The sequence below is a fragment of the Myotis daubentonii genome, chromosome 20, assembly GCF_963259705.1.
Source record: "Myotis daubentonii chromosome 20, mMyoDau2.1, whole genome shotgun sequence".
NCBI lineage: Eukaryota > Metazoa > Chordata > Mammalia > Chiroptera > Vespertilionidae > Myotis > Myotis daubentonii.
In genome coordinates, this window is record NC_081859.1 from 13434653 (window position 1) to 13450679 (window position 16027).

General features: G+C 46.9%; 1 protein-coding gene across 1 annotated transcript in view; it reads left to right on the forward strand.

Annotated features, from left to right (window-relative positions):
• LOC132222372 (cation channel sperm-associated auxiliary subunit epsilon-like) overlaps positions 1-16027 on the forward strand; it is an 87704-nt gene that overhangs the window by 50200 nt on the left and 21477 nt on the right. Inside the window, exons 15-17 of the mRNA XM_059677266.1 lie at positions 3961-4011; positions 4736-4769; positions 4838-4917. Of these exons, the coding sequence (XP_059533249.1) occupies positions 3961-4011; positions 4736-4769; positions 4838-4917 (165 nt within the window). The remainder of the gene's footprint in view (positions 1-3960; positions 4012-4735; positions 4770-4837; positions 4918-16027) is intronic.

The following is a 16027-nucleotide window of genomic DNA, read 5'->3' on the forward strand; positions in this document are numbered from 1 at the left end:
TAAAACAAAGATTTATATTTTTCGTATTTATTTTATACTAGTGTATAAAATAAATACGAAAAATATAAATCTTTGTTTTACTATGGTGCACTATACTTAGTGGCATGGTGCACGAAATTCGTGCAGGGGGGCGGGTGTCCCTCAGCCCGAACTGCACCCTCTCCAACCTGGTACCCCTCGGGGGGTGTCCGACTGCCGGTTTAGGCCCAATCCAGCCTGCTCGCTCCCAACTGCCCCCCTCCACTAGCCTGATCACCCCCAACTGCCCCCCTGCTGGCTTGATTGCCCCCAACTGCCACCCCTCCTGGTCCAATCACCCCTAACTGCCTCTGCCTGGGCCCTGCCACTGTGGCTTTGTCCAGAAGGTCCCCTGGAAGGTTTTCCAGTCTAATTAGCATATTACCCTTTTATTAGTATAGACTAGAGGCCCGGTGCACAAAAATTTGTGCACTCGGGGGGGAGGGGGAGGTCCCTCAGCCCGGCCTGTGCCCTCTAGCAGTCTGGGACACCTCGCGACATAACAACCTACTGGTTTAGGCCTGCTCCCGGATGGCAGAGGGCACGCCTAATGCCTAGGTGCAGCCCCTGATCGGGCTCAGAGCAGGGCCGATTGGGGAGTTGGGGCGCCACCCCCTGTCATGCACAGAGCAGGGCGGATCGGGAGGTTGCGATGCCACCCTCAGTCACGCTCAGGGTAGGGCCGATTGGGGGGTTGGGGCACCGTCCCGTCACACTCAAGGCAGGGTCGATGGGGAGGTTGCGGTGCCACCCCCTGTCACGCACAGAGCAGGGCCAATCAGGGGGTTGGGGCGCTGCCCCCTGTCATTCACAAAGCAGGGCCCATCAGGGGGGTTGGGGCTCCGTACCCTGCCACGCACAGAGCAGGGACGATCAGGAGGTTGAGGAGCTCCCTCGTCACTCACAGAGTAGGGCCGATAGGGGAGTTGGGGCACCGCCCCCTGTCACACACAGAGCAGGGGCGATCAGGGGGTTGGGGCGCCGCCACTGTCACACTCAGGGCAGGGCCGATGGGGAGGTTATGGCTCTACCCCATCACACACACAGCAGGGCCCGTGGGGTGGGGGGGTTGGGGCGCTGCACCCTGTCACACACAGAGCCGCAGGGCGATCAGGGGGTTGGGGAACTCCCCCCTATCAGGCACAGAGCAGGGCTGATCAGGGGGTTGGGGTGCCTTCCCCTGTCAGGAACAGAGCAGGGCCGATAGGGAGGTTGTGGTCCTGCCCCCATCACACACAGCTGCAGGGCGATTAGGCGGTTTGGGCGCTGCCCCCTGTCACGCTGATCCCGGTGCCAGGAGGCCTCAGGGCTCTGCTGATCCCGATACTGGGAGGCATATTACCCTTTTACTATATAGGATAGAGGCCTGGGGCACGGGTGGGGGCCAGCTGGTTTGCCCTGAAGGGTGTCCCGGATCAGGGTGGAGGTCCCCACTGGGGTGCCTGGCCAGCCTGGATGAGGGGATGATGGCTGTTTGCAGCTGGTCACACACCCTTCAGGGTGGGGGTCCCCACTGGCATGCCTGGCCAGTCTGGGTGACGGGCTGAGGGCTGTTTTCAGGCTGGGACTGAAGCTCCCAACTGCTCCTTTTTTATTTTTCTTTTTTTTTTTTTTTTTATTCTTAGCCAGCTTTAGCTCTGAGGCTCCAGCTCTTAGGCCTCCGCTCCTGAAAGCAGGTATCTGGTTTGTTTGTGTTCTACAATCGAAACTCTGTATCAACTCCAGGTCTGAGATCCTGGCTAGCTGAAAGCTGGTTTCTGCCGTTTTGTTTAGCTTCTATTTTTGTTACTGTTTCAAACTGCCAGCTCAGAGGCCTGCAGCGGCAGGCCGGGAACATTGGAGTCCTCCGTCACTGAAGCAAGCAAGCCTCATGTTAGTTTCAAGCTGCCTGGCTGCCGGCCGCCATCTTGGCTGTCAGTTAATTTGCATATCTCGCTGATTAGCCAATAGGAAGGGTAGCAGTCGTACGCCAATTACCATGTTTCTCTTTTATTAGTGTATATATTTAAATGCCATTTAACGAAGAAAAATCAACCAAAAAAATGAGTTCACATGTCACCTCCGACACGCTTGTCATAGGTTCGCCATCACTGGTCTATATCCTGCTCATTAGAGTATGGTCTATGGACCAGGCATCACCTGGGAACTTATCAGAAATGCAGATGTCAGGCTTCATCCCACATCTGCTGAGTCAGAACCTCTATTTTTTAAAATTTTCCAGAAAATTAAGAGGAGCATTAAAATTTGAGAATAGCTGCTCTAAGCAACAAGTTACCAAAATCAACTCCCACTACCACTGAGTGTGGATTTCCTGCTGTCGTGAGGTGCCAAGCAGCTTGAATCAATCTATTTCTGGGAGGGTCTAGACCAGTGGTTCTCAACCTTCCTAAGGCCACGAATCTTTAATACAGTTCCTCATGTTGTGGTGACCCCCAACCATAAAATTATTTTCGTTGCTACTTCATCACTGTAATTTTGCTACTGTTATGAATCGTCATGTAAATATCTGATATGCAGGATGTATTTTCATTGTTACAAATTGAACATAATTAAAGCATAGTGATTAATCACAAAAACAATATGTAATTATATATGTGCTTTCCGATGGTCTCAGGCGACCCCTGTGAAAGGGTCATTCAACCCCCAAAGGGTCGCGACCCACAGGTTGGGAACCGCTGGTCTAGACAGTCACTTATCAGAATCACCGGGAGAGCACGTTTACAAAACACAGATTTCAAGACTAAGGTCCAGGCCTCTCAGTCAGTGACCATTGTTCTGGAACCTAAAAATAACCCTAATATCTTAGATTCAGGTTGTGGTTGTGGCAGGCCTAAGGCTTTACAGTTACCAAAGGAGACCTGTGGGGTCCAAGGTATTTCTGACCGGAGACTTGTCAATGAAGGAGGGCATTTCTTGGGGTTTAATTTGCATTTGAGATGGGTGATATTAGGTAGGCTTCCAATATCTATCTAAACACAGTGGTTTATTCTTATAAGTTACACTGGAAGCAGCCAACAAAAATGGTCAAATGAATAATTTAACTTCCAGAAAATGCTATCCTTTCATACACCAAGATAGCCTTCTGTCTGCATGAACACTAATTAGACATATGTGAATTCTTAAAGTTGCTCCTTGCCTGCACAACTGAGTCTCTAGCATAAATTAGAAATGGGTGTTTTAAAAAATGTCTGAGGGCCTGGCAGGTGTGGCTCAGTGGTTGAGCATTGACCTATGAACCAGGAGGTTAAGGTTCAATTCCTAGTCAGGGCATATGCCGGGTTGTGGGCTCAATCCCCAGTAGGAGACATGCAGGGGGCAGCTGATCAATAATTCTCTTTCATCATTGATGTTTCTATCTCTCTCTCCCTCTCCCTTCCTCTCTGAAATCAATAAAAACATATTTTCCCTAGCTAGTTTGGCTCAGTGGATAGAGTGTCAGCCTGCAGGTTGAAAGGTTCCAGGTTCAATTCTGGTCAAGGGCACATGCCTGAGTTGTGGGCTTGATCCCCAGTGTGGGGTGTGCAGGAGGCAATCGGTCAATGATTCTCTCTCATCATTGATGTTTCTGACTCTCTCTCCCTCTCCTTTCCTCTCTGAAATCAAAAAATTAAAATATATTTTTTTAAAAAAATGTATAAGGAATAAAAGCATACACAGAAATTTGTCTTCACTTTTGATAGATTTTCTATCAGGTTTTCACAGGTATCAAATAGAAGAAATAAATCAATAGATTTCAAATTCTGATATCTTCAGGAACATTTGTGTAACTGATTTTTAAAAATAGAAATGCTAGGGCAACACACCAACCCCAGAGAATATAATTCAATAAGTGACGACTCTGTAATACTTTCAAGGTTTAGAATTACTGAGTTAAATGATTAAATGTTTGTGCAAGTATATAAAAAGAATGATATTACAGTTTCATTATGTTTCTTTTTGTAGATTTGGTTACGAAGGTTGTCGTCAGCATGATTTCTTTTACAGTATTGGAAAGTAAGAAATATTGTACCATCAGCACTGAGTTTTTATTAATTTAGTATCAATAATTTAGAGTCAGTATTTACTCCTATTAACATCAATCTTTTATAATAAACTAGAGACCCAGTGCACGAAATTCGTGCACTTGGGGGGGGGCATCCCTCAGCCTGACCTGCGCCCTCTTGCATTCTGGGAGCCCTTAGGGGGTGTCCCACTGATGGCTTAAACCATCAGTGGGACATCCTTAGAACTGCCATGGAGGCAGGAGAGGCTCCCACCACCGCTGCTACACTCATCAGCCATGAGCCTGGTTTTGTGCTGAGCACCAGGGGGCAACTCCTGTGTTGAGCATCTGCCCCCTGGTGGTCAGTGCATGTCATAGCGACTGGTCGTTCTGCCATTTGGTCGATTTGCATATTAGCCTTTTATTATATAGGATTCATTCATTGCTATAAATTTACCTCTAGGCACTGCATCTTTAACTGCATCTCACAAATTTTGAAAAGTTGCATTTTCATTTTTATTTAGTTTGAAGTATTTTTAAATTTCTCTTAAGATTTCTTCTTTCACTCATGTATTACTTAGAAGTGTATTGTTTATTCTCCACATAGTGTGGTAGTATTTTGGAATTATGGTTATCTACTTGACTTCTGTGATATCTCCCCACCCAAACAAAGTAATGGCTTAATGTTTAAGTTTGAAAAGAGAAAAGATAAGTAATAAAAATATCTTTTTATAGGTCATTTCTGAGGAATCGACCTTCTGGAGACTTGGTAAGAAAACTATAATTTTCTTAATCAGCCTAATAGAGAAAATAACCAAAGCATTTTTCCTTTTCTAGAGAGTGAAATATAGTTGGAGAAAATATGGCTGCCCATTGAGACTTAATTTCAATGAAAAATTTCACCCTTTGCTTCAACTGTAAGTATATTCTACTAAAATTTGAACTTACTTTCAAAGTTTCAAAATGAAAAGAGGGCTAATTAATCATGCATTTAATAATAAATATTTTTGAGCACCCAATATATGTGACACTAGATTTTTAGTACTAGTTAACCAAATTTGGATAACCATGGTTCCTGCATGTTGAGGGAGGTTACAGTTTAGCACCTGAGACATAAATGGGTAAGAAAGCCGAGACTCTTCTCAGAGATGTAGTCAGTCTCTTTTTTAAGAAATATATATTTTTATTGATTTCAGAGAGGAAGAGAGAGGGAGAGAGAGAAACATCAATGATGAGAGAGAATCATTGAGCTGCCTCCCACACTTGCACCACTGGGGATCGAGCCCATAACCTGGGCATGTGCCCTGACAGGGAATTAAACCATGACCTCCTGGTTCACAGGTTGATGCTCAACCACTGAGCCATGCTAGCCGGGCTGTAGGCAAGTCTCTTAACCCTCACTTTCCCTCTCTAAATCGCTTTCCAAGCTCCTACTGAAGATAGTTTGAAGAAACTACCTTCCCAAGGTGACAAGGACTTTTCTTTCTATGGGCCAATAATGACTAAAAGCTTGCAAGGAAAGAAACTATTTACTAATAAGGGAATAGGGAGATTTCAAAAATATCTCTAACTTAATTCTTGTAAACAATATTAAAAATATTAAGTAAAAATGCTATGAGGAAGGCTTTTTCAAGTAATTTTATATTCATTTGCTTGCTTCTCTGACTTTATTCTTGATTTATGATTACAGAAGTCACATAGCTTGTTACAAAATTTAAAATATATAAAAAAGATAAATGATCATGTTTCTAATTGTTTTGCTGTTATAAATAAAATGGTAGTGAATATCCATTTACGTACATGTTTGGACACTAGTGCAGAGATGACATTGGGATACATTACTGAACGTAAAATCCTGGGTGTAAAACATCAACATTTTAGTCAGGGCATTCAGCTTTCAGGGTCCTCTTAGGCTGACAACAACTTCTGATATCCCACAGGGTGGGTGGGTGTAGAATAATGAGTCAGGAGCTCCAATTCAGTTTTGCCATCAGACCTTTCCCTTGAGGATCCAAAAGGCCTCTGCCAGAATATCCCCCACCACACGAACACACACACACACACACACACACACACACACACACACACACACACACACTCCTCACCACGGCAGTTGTAAGACTCCACGCTATTTCCTCACCCTCCTACAATCCCTCTGTCACAGGTACTCTGAGCCGCTGGTTAGTCTGCTATCTTGTTTAGTTTGACCTTCTATACCCCTATTCAGGCCACTGATCCTTCTGGGCATCCCACACTCTTCCTCTCTTCAAAGCCCAGTTTGTTTATTTTATACAAGGGGCCCAGTGCACAAATTCGTGCACCTTGAAAGGAACTATGGTCCGTGAGGCTGCGGTAGGCACAGGGGTGGCTCTCAACCCATCCTCTGAGCCCCTGCCTTGACCCTCCCACTGTGGCCCTCTGTCCCCTCTCTGCCCATAGCCCTTGTCTGGACGCCCCTCCCATGCACTGTTGGTGCCGGCCCACTTGCACCCGCTGATGACACAGAGCGATTGGGGCCAGCACCAGCAGTGAGTGTGAGTGGGGCTGGCGCCATCAACGGGTGTGAGCAATGACTCCGGCACCTGCTGTGGGTGTGAGTGGTGGCTCCAATGCCAGCAGCGGGTGGGAGTGGGGCTGATGCCAGCAGCAGCAAAGAATTTTCAGTAACCACCAGAGGCTCGCCACAATGACAGCGACCAGTGCCCTGCCTTGGTCTGGCACCCCTGCTCACCTGCTCCATCATTCCACCCTGGCCAAAACCCTCCATGTTCCGCACACGCCCCCTGGTGGTCAGTGCACGTCACAGTGACACATTGTTCATTTGTTCTGGTAGTTCTTCCATTCAGTCTATTTGCATATTAGCCTTTTATTATATAGGAATGGGCCTCATCCCACAGGGGTAAGCTATTTTAATGTTCTCTCCCAGAGAAGTGCACTCTTCAGCTCACTTCATTGTTATTAAATGACTACGCTGCACTAATTACTGTGCTGGGCACTGGGAATTCAAAGGTAAATAAGACAGGATTGCTGCACTCAAGGGCTCAAGAGTCTGATGAATTAGACAAACACATGAGCTGATAAGCTAAGTGGAATGATAGAAAGAAATAGTGTGGGTGGTTGGCATTGAAACTCAAAGGGAAAGTATCCAGCCTAGCTATGGAAGGAAGGGGGGCTCTGGGGAATGTTGCCAGAAAGCATGCACTTGAGCTGAGCCACTGAGTCTTAAAGGATAATGAACATTTAGCTGAAGGCAGGGGAGGAAGAAGAGAGGTGAGGAAGGTAAGCAATTCCACTGGGGAAGCCTTTCCAGCAAAAGTGAAATTGGAGGAAGGAAATGTATAGTTCAGGTAGAGTCATGTTGGTGGGGCTCACAGGGAGAAATGAAGTGTCAGACGAAGAGGCTGAGCAACGAGCCAGGTGGACTCGAGATCATGGAGGTCTTCCCCTCCATTCTTCCCATAGAGCACTCTGACCCAACATGTGCTCCAGCTAGTCCTCTCTGGGAAAAGTGCGGAAGATGAATTTCAAGGCAACAAGTCCGATGAAGTTCAGGTAGTAAGACGGTATAACCAAATTACTGACATAGCAACAAGAAGAGGAATCATTTATGAGAAAATTAGCGATTATAATAGGCAGGGCTTGCTCTGGCCAGTGTGGCTCACTTGGTTGGGCATCGTCCCATGCACTGAAAGGTTCCTGGTTCAATTCCTGGTCAGGGCACATACCCGGGTTGTGGGCTTGATCCCCAGAAGGGGGAATGCAGGAGGCAGCTGATCAATGTTTCACTCTCACATCAATGTTTCTCTCGCTCTCCCTTTCCTTTCCTCTCTCTCTCTAACAGTCAATAAAAAAATCTTAAAGATAGTTAGATAGATGATAGACAGGTAGATGATAGATAGATAGATAGATAGATAGATAGATAGATAGATAGATAGATGATAGATAGATAGGTCTAAGGCAGGGCTTTATAAGTGATAGATGTGAATAGAAAGGGAAAGAAAATGAGGAAGATGAATGAGCCAAAGGTGACACAATCAGAAGAGATCTTCCACAAACTTCCACCCCCATATCCATTTATCTCCACGCCTCTGAATCCATGAACTCTGTCTTCCTATCAGCATAGGTTAACTATATGCATAGCTAAGGTCTGTCTCTCCATTTGTGAACTGTATGTATCCCCACCCCTTTCCTAAGTAAGAGCATTGCTCCAGAAATTGTCCCCTCTTTCTCCTGCATCATCAACTTTACCCTCTGGTTCACCATATAAAGATGCAGTTCTTTCCCTCAACAAAAACAAAAACCTGCTCTTGACCCCACCACCCCTTTAGCCACTATACTCACTGTCACCAATTCTTCTGTTCTCTCCCAGATCCCTGTCAGTCAGACTTTTACCCCCACCACTTCATTGGCCCTGCTTGCCAGGGTGACCAATGGCCTCCACATTGCAAAACCCAAGGCTCGGTTCTCTGGTCTAACCTTACTTGATCTCATTAACAAGAATGGCACATTTGATCATTCTCCCCTACTTGAAATATTTTCTTCCGTTGGCTTCCAGGACAGTGGATTCTCCTGCTTTTCCTGCTACCTCACTGGCAGCTACTCCTTAATTTCATAGTTTCTTCCCTCCCTCCCGCCATGACCTCTTAATATTGAAATGCCCAAGGCTCAGAGCTTTCTTTTTTTTTAATCCTCACCCGAGGATATTTTTCCATTGGTTTTTAGAGAGTGGAAGAGAGAGGGAAAGACAGAGAGAAATATCAGTGTGAGAGAAACACATCGATGGGTTGCCTCCTGCACCAGCCCCAACCAGGGCCCGGGACCAGGAAGGAGCCTTCAACTGAGGTACGTGCCCTTGACCGGAATCAAACCCAGGACCCTTTGGTCCACAGGCTGATGCTCTATCCACTGAGCCAAACCGGCTAGGCTCAAAGCTTTCTTTTCTTTCTCTATCTCAACTTGTTCTTTTTTGTAGTCTCATCCAGTTTCATGGACCTGAATGTCTCAATATACCGATAAACCCCCCAAAACTCTATCTCCAGTCTGACTATTTCCCCTTGCATTAGTCAAATATGGCCTGATGATGCTGCAGTAACAAAGAAATTCTAGCATCTTAGTGTTTCACTCTTTTCATGTTATAGTCTGACATGTATCATAGCTACATATCTGGTTATGGCTTCCTATGTTACCACTATGAAAAAAAAGAAGAGGGGAGGATTGCATTAGATGTCTTAAAGGGCCAATCTAGCCATGGTTTACACCACTTCCACACACATCCTGTCAGTCATCTGGAACCTAATGCCATGGCCCCAGTCTAACTCCAAGGAGGGCTAGAAAATGTAAACAGCCACAAGGATATTCGGTGAGCACTAACAGTTTCTGCAAATTCCTGAATTCCGGGCCCATAAATTCACTTAGACCAGCGGTTCTCAACCTGTGGGTCGCCACCCCTTTGGCGGTCGAATGACTCTTTCACAGGGTCACCTAAGACCATCCTGCATATCAAATATTTACATTACGATTCATAACAGTAGCAACGTTACAGTTATAAAGTAGAAATGATAATAATTTTATGGTTGGGTCACAACATGAGGAACTGTATTTAAAGGGCCAGAAGGTTGAGAACCCCTGCCTTAGATGTTGAACAGATATATCATTTTTCCACTTAGATAGTGAATAGAGCTTTCAAACTTACCCTGTCCAAAAGTGAACTCCTGATCTTTCCCTCAAAACCCCCTCCATCAATAATAGCCTTCCTCATTTCAATTGATAGCAACTCCATTCTCCTGGTATCATTTCTCCTCTCTTCTATCCATAAATTCAATGCAATTGCAATACAGATCCCATCAGGGTTGTCAGCAGAAAGTGACCAGCAGATCCTAAAATTTATGCGGAAAACAATGGGCCAAAAACCATCAGACAAATACCTTCCAGAATTGAATTTCAAGAAATAGCAAAGTAATTCTTATTTGACATACACTCTGTCCAATAGCAATTACCTATGCTCTTAACAAAAATGTAATCCATAATTGTGTAGATCAACTGGAAAGCAAAACCACATGATCCTTGAAAAAAGGGAAGATTTCTAAGTGAGATTGTTCTCTGAGGTCACCCACAAGTATGGAACAGGGTACAAGAGAACAGGGTTTTAACAGGAAGTGGCAGTCCTACTGGGTTTAAGAGACAGACATTGAAGTCTGGGACTGCAAAAACAGCTGTAAATTTAGATTTTAAAAATATCAGAAAGGACAGTCACATAGAAGGGAGAAACAGAAATATGGAAAACTCTTTCCTCAAATTCTTGATTAACTCTTTTTTTAAAATTAAATCTTTCTTGTTCAGATTATTACATTGGTTCCTCTTTTTTCCCCCCATAACTCCCCTCCTCCCAGTTCCCGCTCCACCCTCCGCCCTCACTCCCCACCCACTGTCCTCATCCATAGGTGCACGATTTTTGTCCAGTCTCTTCCCGCATCTCCCACACCCCTTTCCCCCGCAAGAATAGTCAGTCCATTCCCTTTCTATGTCCCTGATTCTATTATGATCACCAGATTATTTATTCACTTGATTCTTAGATTCACTTGTTGATAGATGCATGTTTGTTGTTCATAATTAGTATCTTTACCTTTTTCTTCTTCTTCCTCTTCTTAAAGGATACCTTTCAGCATTTCATATAAGACTGGTTTGGTGGTGATGAACTCCTTTAGCTTTTCCTTATCTGTGAAGCTCTTTATCTGACCTTCATTTCTGAATGATAGCTTTGCTGGATAAAGTAATCTTGGTTGTAGGTTCTTGGTATTCATCACTTTGAATATTTCTTGCCACTCCCTTCTGGCCTGCAAAGTTTCTGTTGAGAAATCAGCTGACAGTCATATGGGTACTCCCTTGTAGGTAATTGACTGTCTTTCTCTTGCTGCTTTTAAGATTCTCTCTTTGTCTTTTGCTCTTGGCATTTTAATTATGATGTGTCTTGGTGTGGTCCTCTTTGGATTCCTTTTGTTTGGGGTTCTCTGTGCTTCCTGGACTTGTAAGTCTATTTCTTTCACCAGGTGGGGGAAGTTTTCTGTCATTATTTCTTCAAATAGGTTTTCAATATCTTGCTCTCTCTCATCTTCTGGCACCCCTACAATTCTGATGTTGGTACGCTTGAAGCTGTCCCAGAGGCTCCTTACACTATCTTCGTATTTTCGGATTCTTTTTTCATTTTGCTTTTCCAGTTGGGTGTTTTTGCTTCTTCGCATTTCGAATCTTTGACTTGATTCTTGCGCTCCTCTGGTCTGCTGTTGGGTATCTGTATAATATTCTTTATTTCAGTCATTGTATGCTTAAGTTCTAGTTTGTTCTTTGTCACAACATTGAGGGTCTCAGATTTCTTGAGGATCTCACTACATTTATCTGCGGTCTCACCAGTCTTTTCGAGGGCCTTACTAAGTTTATCGGCAGCTTCTAGACAGTTCTTGAGAGACCTTAAAAGTGTGGTTTTGAGCTCTATATCTTCCATTTCTGACATTTGCATACTGTTTCTTTGTCTCCGCATTTTTTTTATCTTTTCTTGGTGCACCCGCTAGTGGTCTTTGTGCGCAGTCTTGTTGTAGTTAAGCCTTGATTGTTGTCGGCAATACCGGAGGTGATTTGACCTCCAGGCTAACTGGCTATGAGAGTCAGCTGTGTCTGCAGTGGGAGAGCTTCTGTGCTGGATCTCTAGGGCGGTGCTAATCTAGCGTTTGCCTGAGGCTATCCGGCAAATGGCTTTTTGCAGGGCTTGGGCGGGGCGAGTCGCCAGGGATCAACAGGGCTTGGGCGGGGCGGGGCGAGTCACCAAGGTGGAGGGAGCAGTTATGGCTGCTCTCAGTTCCGTCCCCAGAGGCTCTGCCTCACAGAGTCCCAGCAACCACTGCGAACCTCGGAGAGAAAGTTGCCTTCGAGTTCCGACAGAAGCCAGACAGTCCTGCTTCTCCCATTTGAGTCTGGGTCCCTAGAGACTCACCCGGATCTGGAGCTCAGAGTCTGAGACTCCCTCCAGATTGAAAACAACAACCACGCCCTCCGCCGCCAGCCCGCTCAGCACGCACTCCGCACCTGAGTATTTCACTTCAGCACTGCGCCTCCTCTGAGTCTGGGTATGATATTCTCTTTCCTCCTAGTTGTAGAATTTGCACTCAGCCAGCCTTCCTGTGGTTCTGGATGATGTTCGTTCCGTCTTTTAGGTGTACCCTTGAATTGGTTGTCCGAGGCAGCAATCTCCAGCGTTAACCTATGCCGCCATCTTGGTTTCTCGAGCTCAATTTTCTTGATTAACTCTTAAACTGTGTTTGTACCAGGAGAGGAAGCAGATATTTCAACAGCTAGCTGATGCTGAGAGAGAAAGTTTGGCGTGTAAGTCCCACCACCTTGCTTAGAGGGTACTGGAGAACACCTGATGGATTCCATTGAAACCAAAAGGGTGACCTCTGATAAGTAAACTAAAGACAAAATGCCATGCCCGAGGATTTAAGGGCAAAACTAAACATTTTTAAAGCCCTACAAATCCTAAAATTAATCCTTAACAAGGTCAGGGAGAGCCTATCATTATCTGCCTTCCAGAACAAGAAAAAAAAACCCTTTAGAGCAGTGGTTCTCAACCTTCCTAATGCCACGACCCTTTAATACAGTTCCTCACGTTATGGTGACCCCCAATTTCATTGTTACAAATTGCACATAATGAAAGCATAGTCATTAATCACAAAAACAATATGTAATTAAGAGGTGTTTTCCGATGGTCTTAGGCGACCCCTGTGAAAGAGTCCTTCGACCCCCCAAAGGGGTCGCGACCCACAGGTTGAGAACCGCTGCTTTAGAGGAAAATAACAAAACCTAGAGTCTCAACAATGTATAATAATAAATGTTTTGTTCAAAATAAAAAATTACTAGATATTGAAAGCAGAAAAATGACCCATCAACACTAATAAAAGAAAAAAATGGTAATTGGCGTATGAGCTACCCTTTTCATTGGCTAATCAGGGCTATATGCAAATTAACTGCCAACTGAGATGGCAGTTAACTGCCAACAAGATGACGGTTAATTTGCATATGTAGGCACAATGCAGGGAGGCCAAAGGGAAAGCAGGAAGAAGCCCCCTGCCACTGACAGTGATCGGAAACCCAGGGGGGAGCTAAGAGCTGGGGGGCAGGGCAAAGGCGGCCCCGGGGCCACCTTTGCCCTGCCCCCCAGCCATGATCAGAGAATCAGGCGCCTTTGCCGCCCTGGCCAGTGATAGCAGGAAGTAGGGGTGGAGCCAGTGATGGGAGCTGGGCACGGTCCAAGCTGGCAGTCCCGGGAGCTAGGGTTCCCTTGCCTAGGCCTAAAGCGAAGCCCACGATCGTGGGGCCGCTGCAGCTGCGGGTCCCCGCTGCCCGGGCCGAACGCCTAGGCCAGAGGCATCAGGCCTGGGCAAGGGGCCGATCCTGCGATTGGAGGGTGATGGGGGTCAACGCCTGAGGGCTCCCAGTATGTGAGAGGGGGCAGGCTGGGCTGAGGGACACTCCCCCCCGACACACACCCAGTGCACGGGGATCAGCGGAGCCACGAGGCCTCCCGGCACAGGCATCAGTGTGACAGGGGGCAGTGCCCAAACCCACTGAACCCCCTGATTGCCCTGCGGCTCTGTGTGTGACAGGGGGTGGGGCCACAACCTCCCTATCCGCCCTGCTCTGTTCGGGACAGGGGAAGGCGCCCCAACCCCCTGATCAGCCCTGCTCTGTGCCTGATAGGGGGGAGCTCCCCAACCCCCTGATCGCTCTGCGGCTCTGTGTGTGACAGGGTGCAGTGCCCCAACCCCCTGATTGGCCCTGCTCTGTGTGTGACAGGGTGTGGTGCCCCAACCCCCTCCCCCTCCCCCGCCCCCCCCAACGGGTCCTGCTCTGTGTGTGACGGGGTAGAGCCATAACCTCCCCATCGGCCCTGCCCTGAGTGTGAGAGTGGCGGCGCCCCAACCCCTCTGATGGGCTCTGCTCTGTGCGTGACAGGGGCCAGCGCCCCAACCCACTGATTGGCCCTGCTCTGTGCGTGACAGGGGGTTGCACCGCAACCTCCCCATCGACCCTGCCTTGAGTGTGACAGGGGGCGGTGCCCCAACCCCCCAATCGGCCCTACCCTGAGCGTGACTGAGGGTGGCATCGCAACCTCCTGATCCTCCCTGCTCTGTGCATGACATGGGGCGGTGCCCCAACTCCCCAAATGGCCCTGCTCTGAGCCCGACCAGGGGCTGCACCTAGGGATTGGGCCTGCCCTCTGTCACCCGGGAGCAGGCCTAAGCCAGCAGGTCGTTATCTCCCGAGGGGTCCCAGACTGGGAGAGGGCACAGGCTGGGCTGAGGGACCCCCCCTCCCTCCCCGAGTGCACAAATTTTTATGCACCGGGCCTCTAGTCCTATATAATAAAGAGATAATATGCAAATTGACTGTAATGCCCCTCGCACAAGATGGCCACCCCCATGTGGGCACAAGATGGCTGCCACAAGATGGCCGGCAGGGGAGGGCAGTTAGGAGTAGTCGGGCCAGCAGGGGAGCAGTTAGGCATCGATCAGGCTGGCAGGGGAATGGTTAGGGGGTGATCAGGCTGACAGGCAGGCGAGAGGGATGTCTGACTGCCCATTTAGGCTTCATACCACAGGGGGCCCAGATGGGAGAGGATGCAGGCTGGGCTGAGGGACACCCCCCACAGTGCACGAATTTCATGCACTGGGCCTTTAGTAATCAATAAAAGGTGCCAAAAGTAACAGACTACAGATGGCCCAGACTCTGGCTGGCAATAGCATAAAAGGTCTTTAATATAGCAAATAAAAATATATTTGAAGATTCTCAGGAAAAGTGTAGAAAATGGGTAAACTGGTGGGGAAATCTCAGCAGGGAAATTCTAAATATTTTAAAAAATGGAATGCTAAAATGTAAAGATACAGCATCTGAAATTTAAAAATAACATTAATAGGATGATTTAATGGCAATTGAGTAAAGCAGACAATAGGATTAGTGAAATTATCCAAACTGTGCCGCAATGGAAGCACATTTTCTAGAGGTAACTTACTTGTATCTTTGCTACCAGGGATCGCTTCACAAAGCTTGTTGCCTCCAGTTCTCTTAGGATAACCAACCCAATATTAGAGGCTAACCATAGAGGGACAGAACAGTAGGCTCAGTATCCAGTTCAGCTGAATTATAGCAGTAAATACCTGATAACAGAGTATTCAATTAGGTACTTATGAGGGGAAAATTTGGGTGCTTATTAATGAAGCTTTGGGAAGCAGGCAGATGGGTAGACCCTGGGAAATTAGCCTGTAGTCAAGGACACCAGAGTACCTTACCTTTATAGAGAATGGCTCAGAAACAAGGTTGGGCAGAATTTTACAGATAAAAGGACAACAGATTCACCATAAACACTAGTAAGAATGAAGCAAGTCCTGGGAGGATGGTCCAGCTGGCAACGCAAGTCATCCCAGCTGCCTTTTTGCTTTCTCAACCTTCATGACAATCCCTCCCAAACTAAAATGTGGTGCCACAGAATCCACTCTGCTTTCCTCTGAGGCAGGAAGTTCAGGAACCGGCATTATGGGTATTTTAGGGGCACTCGGGATTTGTTTTCATCAGATACTAGAGGCCCGGTGCACAAAATTTGTGCACAGGTAGGGTCCTTAGGCCTGGCCAGTGATCAAGGCGGATCAGGGCCTTCCTTCATTCCGTGCCCCTCCGCCTGGTGATCATCACATGTCATAACAAGCGATCAAACTCACGGTCTCCTGGTTGAACTCCTGAGGGGACAATTTGCATATTTGGCCTTTATAGAGAGAGATGGGAAGACACATAGACAGACATGACTGTTGTGAAGGAAGACACTTATTCTAAACACTGATCCCCAAAACATGAGGCACAGCAGGTCATATATGGCCACAAGGGGAGCACCAGGGTCGTCAGGAGCAGAGGGAGTGAGGGGAAGCTGGGGTGAGAGCCTTTCCAGATTTTCTGTGGGAAGGACTGGATAAGGAGGGTAAAGCAGGC